Source organism: Carlito syrichta, unplaced genomic scaffold, assembly GCF_000164805.1.
Source record: "Carlito syrichta isolate Samal-C Ts95f unplaced genomic scaffold, Tarsius_syrichta-2.0.1 Scaffold100639, whole genome shotgun sequence".
Classification (NCBI taxonomy): domain Eukaryota; kingdom Metazoa; phylum Chordata; class Mammalia; order Primates; family Tarsiidae; genus Carlito; species Carlito syrichta.
Window position 1 is genome coordinate 36,217 of NW_007044735.1, and position 4,422 is coordinate 40,638.

Genomic DNA, 4,422 nt, shown 5'->3' on the forward strand with positions numbered 1-4,422 from the left:
GGGAAGGGAGACTTGACCCTGGGGAGCGGTGCCCGAAGGTCAGACCGATGCCGAAGAGGGCGGCCGTGGTCAGTCAGGGCAGCAGCGGGCAGAGGCGAGGCTGGCGGAGACAGCGCCTCATGCTCCAGGCAGGGAGACTTCTGACCGGCCTCGCCCCCTGGGTGACAGCCGTGGTGTGCATGGTGACGTGAGTTGGCCTCTGAGGCTGGGGTCAGGGTTTGGTTTGCTCCCCGCTTGCAGACACCCGCTGCAAATTGCCTCGGTCCCTTACCACGCAGCGTCTCACCCACCTCTAGAAAATCGAACTTTTAGTGTTGACGTAATTGCAGATTCCCCTGCGGTTGTGAGCACGGGCTTGGAGAGCCTCAGCCCCTCCTGTTTGTGTGTGTGTCCCAAAGTTGACACACACGTGCAGTCGTGTTGACTGGCGCGTGGAAATGGCGGCTTTCAGGGAGACATCCAACAGGTCCTGGAACAGCATTGTTTCATGCAAAGTAGTTCTGTTGGCCGGGCTTGGTGGCTCAGCCTGTCATCCCGGTACTTTGGGAGGCCGAGGCGAGTGGATTGCCTGAGCCTGCAGGTTCGAGACCAGCCCGGGCAACCTGGCGAGACCTCGTCTCTACAATAAATTTAAAAAAAAATTAGCCGGGTGTGGTAGCGTGCGCCTGTAGTTCCAGGGCTACTTGGGAGGCTGATGTGAGAGGATTGCTTGAGCCCAGGAGTTCAAGATCAGCCTGGGCAACATGGCGCAACCCTGTCTCTGTAGTAAATCAGAAAACTAACTGGGTGAAGTGGCATGCACCTGTAGTTCCAGCTACTTGGAAGGCTGAGGAGGAAGGCTCGTCTGAGTCCAGCAGGTCGAGGCTATGGTAGCCGTAATCATGCTACTGCACTCCAGCCCGGGCAACAGAATAAGATCCCGATTCAAAAAAGAAAGAAAGAAAGAAAAGAATTGGTTATGTTAGACATTGTTTTACTTAAAACCACAGCTTCCAAGAACCTATTGAGACGTTAAGTGAGGGCTTGTGTCATGTCAAACTTGTGTTGAGCTTTATATGCCTTGATTTTTAAAGTATAAGAAATAAGCCTTAAAGAGAAAAGGCAAAATGTCAACAACAGTGCCTAGAACATGGCCAGTGGCTGATATTTGTAGAGTGCATCTGTGAGTTTTGTCTGGAGGCGGTGGCTCTCTTGATTTTCTTTTTCCTGTGGGTGCTCTGTGGGAAGCGATCCCACCACCCCATGGAATTGCAGAGTCCCCTCTGGGGCTGCTGAAAATATCTTCTCTATAAAGTGCAGCCCTCTTGGGGAGCCTGGCCCAAGAAGTCATTTACACTGTAGTGTGAACGAGGACAGCGTTTTGTAGGGAGCAGGGCAGGAGAGGAACAGGAAGGGGCGCTTTGTGGGAGGCCTGGAAGGCGGGGCCAGTGGGAACCACAGGATTTGGGGGCTTGAGGCCCCAGGTCCTTGGGAGAATAGAGCTGTGGGCGGAGGGATGGTCTGGGACAGGGACTCCATTTTTCCACCTGGCGTTTTGGCCAAGGGGACTGTTGCACTGAGCTGATCCCGGCGCTGGCGGGTGTCGAGTGATGTCCTGGGGATGGCGGCCTCCCGGCGGTGACAGAGGCCTGGACCGAGCGTGGGGGGGACAGGCAAGCGTCTCCACCCACCCAGGCCTCCCCCTGGAGCGACCCTGGCAGCCTGGGTGCTTCTGGGGATTGTGGGATCAGGGGGTGGCTGCCCAGCGTGGGGCCTGGCTTTTCACCCACGCCCTGCTGGTGCCTGGGGGAGCTGCCCCCCCGTGCTTGTGCGGCAGCGGCCAAAAAGCCACGGAGTGGTGCGAAGAGGCCAGAAGACAGGGCCTGGGTCCCTCCCAGGCACCCGCCCACTTAGATGGGTCCCTGGCAGGGGGTGGGCTGGCCTGGAGACTGTGGGGCGAGGTCCTCCCCCGGGACCCACCCCGTTAACTGGGAAGTGCTGCTCAGCTTGTGAATGAACAGAGCACAGCCCTGGGGGAAGGCGCTGTGGCCGGCAGGGCTGCCTGGCTGGGAGGACGTGGGCTGGGAGACGCCCTGAAGTCCAGGGGCGCAGGGCCTGGCTTGGAGGCCCAGGGGAGCTGCAGGGGTTGGCCGGAAGAAGGGGCTGTGGGGAGAGCCAGGCAAGGCGTGGGAGGGTGGCTTGGGCGGGGGCGGGGGAGGCAGTGCTTGGCTGGAGATGCGCTCTGGGCCTGGCCTTATCCTGGAGATGCCTAGAGACCCCCTTTCCCTGACGGCGTGGGGGCTGCTGCCTGGATGGCCGCTTTCTTACTTCCTGGCCTGTCTCTCGCCCCGACAGGAAGAAAACAGACAGATCCTGGCCCGGCAGAAGTCGAACTCGCAGTCGGACTCGCACGATGAGGAAGTGTCGCCCACGCCCCCCAACCCCGTGGTGAAGGCCCGGCGCCGGCGCGGTGGCGTGAGTGCCGAGGTCTACACTGAGGAGGATGCGGTCTCCTACGTCAGGAAGGTGAGGCCCGCAGGGCTCGTCCCAGGCCTTGGCGGTCCCCAGGCCTCGGGGTCCCCAGGCCCCCGCGGTCCCCAGGTCTCCGCGGTCCTCAGGTCTCAGAGGTCCCCAGATCTCATCGATGCCCCAAGTCTCCAGGGCCTCCAGGTCTCGTCAGTCTTCGGGCCCTAGCGATCCCCAGGTCCCAGGGCTCCCTAGGCCTCAGGGGTCCCCAAGTCTCATTAGTCCCCAGGCCCTAGCAATCCCCAGGTCCCAGGGCTCCCCAGGCCTCAGGGGTCTCCGGGGCTCAGATTCCCAGGCCTCACGGGTTCCCAGGTCTCAGCAGTCCCGAGGTCCCCGGGGTCCCGAGGCCCCAGGACCCCAGGTCTCAGGAGTCCCCAGGCCTCAGCAGCCCCTAGACCTTCGTGGTCCCCAGGCCTCAGCGGTCCCCAGGCCTCAGGGGACCCCAGGACTCAGTGTGAGGCTTTCATCCAGGCGACCCCTTGTCATCTCAGGTGCCTCAGTTTCCTCTGGTCAGAGAGAGGAGCCATGTGGGTGATGGCCGACGTGGTCACGGCTGGGGTGGCAGTCATCTTTGTCTTTACCGGATGAACTGGGCATGGACGACGGGAGGCGCTTTGTGGGGCCGCTGCAGTCTCCCCAGGCTGGGGAGGGGAGCGCCTCGCCAGGGCCGCTGGCTGTCCCAGAGGCACCGGCCAACCTGGGGTTCCCGCTTTCCTGCAGGCACTCTGGCCTCTTCCTGTAAGGAAGGGACCTTTGATTGATCAGGCTCCCGCCCCTTGTGACCCACCGAAGTCAGCCACCTCCGAGGGACCCCCTCTCCGAATACCGTTATCAGGGCCTTCACCGAGGGATTTTGGGGGACACAGTTCAGTCATGGCACCCTCTTAGCCATGTGTAGTGCTCACTCCAGGGGCACTCAGCATGCTCACAGCGTTTTGCAGCCACCACCACCACCCTCTCCAGAACCTGCCATCTTCCCGGACCGAACCTGTGTTCCCACAGACACTCCCCAGGACCGAACGCTTCCGTGATCAGCAAGCACATAATTAAACACCCGCAGGGGTGTACTGTCTCTGTGGTCTCCTCCCAAGACCCAGGGTCTCGGTCTAGCATCATCTCCACAGGGCTTTCGGCATAAAGTGTCCAGCAGGCCTTTCTCCTGGGCACCGCGTGGGTCACGTGATGGCCCATGTAGCCCCCCCCCCACAAAGTGTCTTCTTTTTTTTTTCGAGTCAGGGTCTCTCTCTGTCTCCTTGGCTAGAGTGCAGTGATATGAACACAGCTCACAGCAGCCTTGACCTCCTGGTTTCAGGCAATCCTTCCACCTCAGCCTCCCCAGTAGCTGGGACTGCAGGCATTCACCACCACGCTTGGCTAATTTTTTGTGGAGACCAGGCCTCGCTATGTTGCCCAGGCTGTTCTCGAACTCCTGGGCTCAAGCAGTCCTCTCACCTCAGCCTCCCAAAGTGCTGAGCTGACAGGCATGAGCCACCACACCTGGCCTCTTGTGATGTCTTTATTCAAGGAGGAAGTCTCGGCATCAGAGACACTCCTAATTTGGGCTGCAAGTGCTTCCTGTGTGTCCAGTGACCCATGCATGCGACACCCTGATCTAAAGCTCCATGAAGCAGATGCTGAGCCCTTGACACTAAGTGGAGGCTCAGGCGGCACTGGAGCCAGGGTTGCACACCTGGTCTTTGCTGGCCCGGGGCCCTTCCTGGCCGGACCCCATCTCTTCTCCCTAAATGGGCAGCCACTGCCACTTGTAGCCCCAGGCGTGGGTCAGGTTGTTTACGTTTTTTGTGGGGGTGGTTTTCAGATTTTTGGACTACTGTTTTTTACCTTAAAAAACAAAAGTCAGCCGGGCTCGGTGGCTCAGCCTGTAATCCCGCGCTTTGGGAGGCCGAGGTGAGTGAA

The 4,422-nt window shown here is 60.1% G+C and overlaps 1 protein-coding gene across 1 annotated transcript in view; it reads left to right on the forward strand.

The window, feature by feature from the left end:
- PRKAR1B (protein kinase cAMP-dependent type I regulatory subunit beta) overlaps positions 1–4,422 on the forward strand; it is a gene marked incomplete at its 5' end in the record, with an annotated part of 141,136 nt that overhangs the window by 36,210 nt on the left and 100,504 nt on the right. The window contains one exon of the mRNA XM_008064380.2: positions 2,335–2,505. Within this exon, the coding sequence (XP_008062571.1) occupies positions 2,335–2,505 (171 nt within the window). The remainder of the gene's footprint in view (positions 1–2,334; positions 2,506–4,422) is intronic.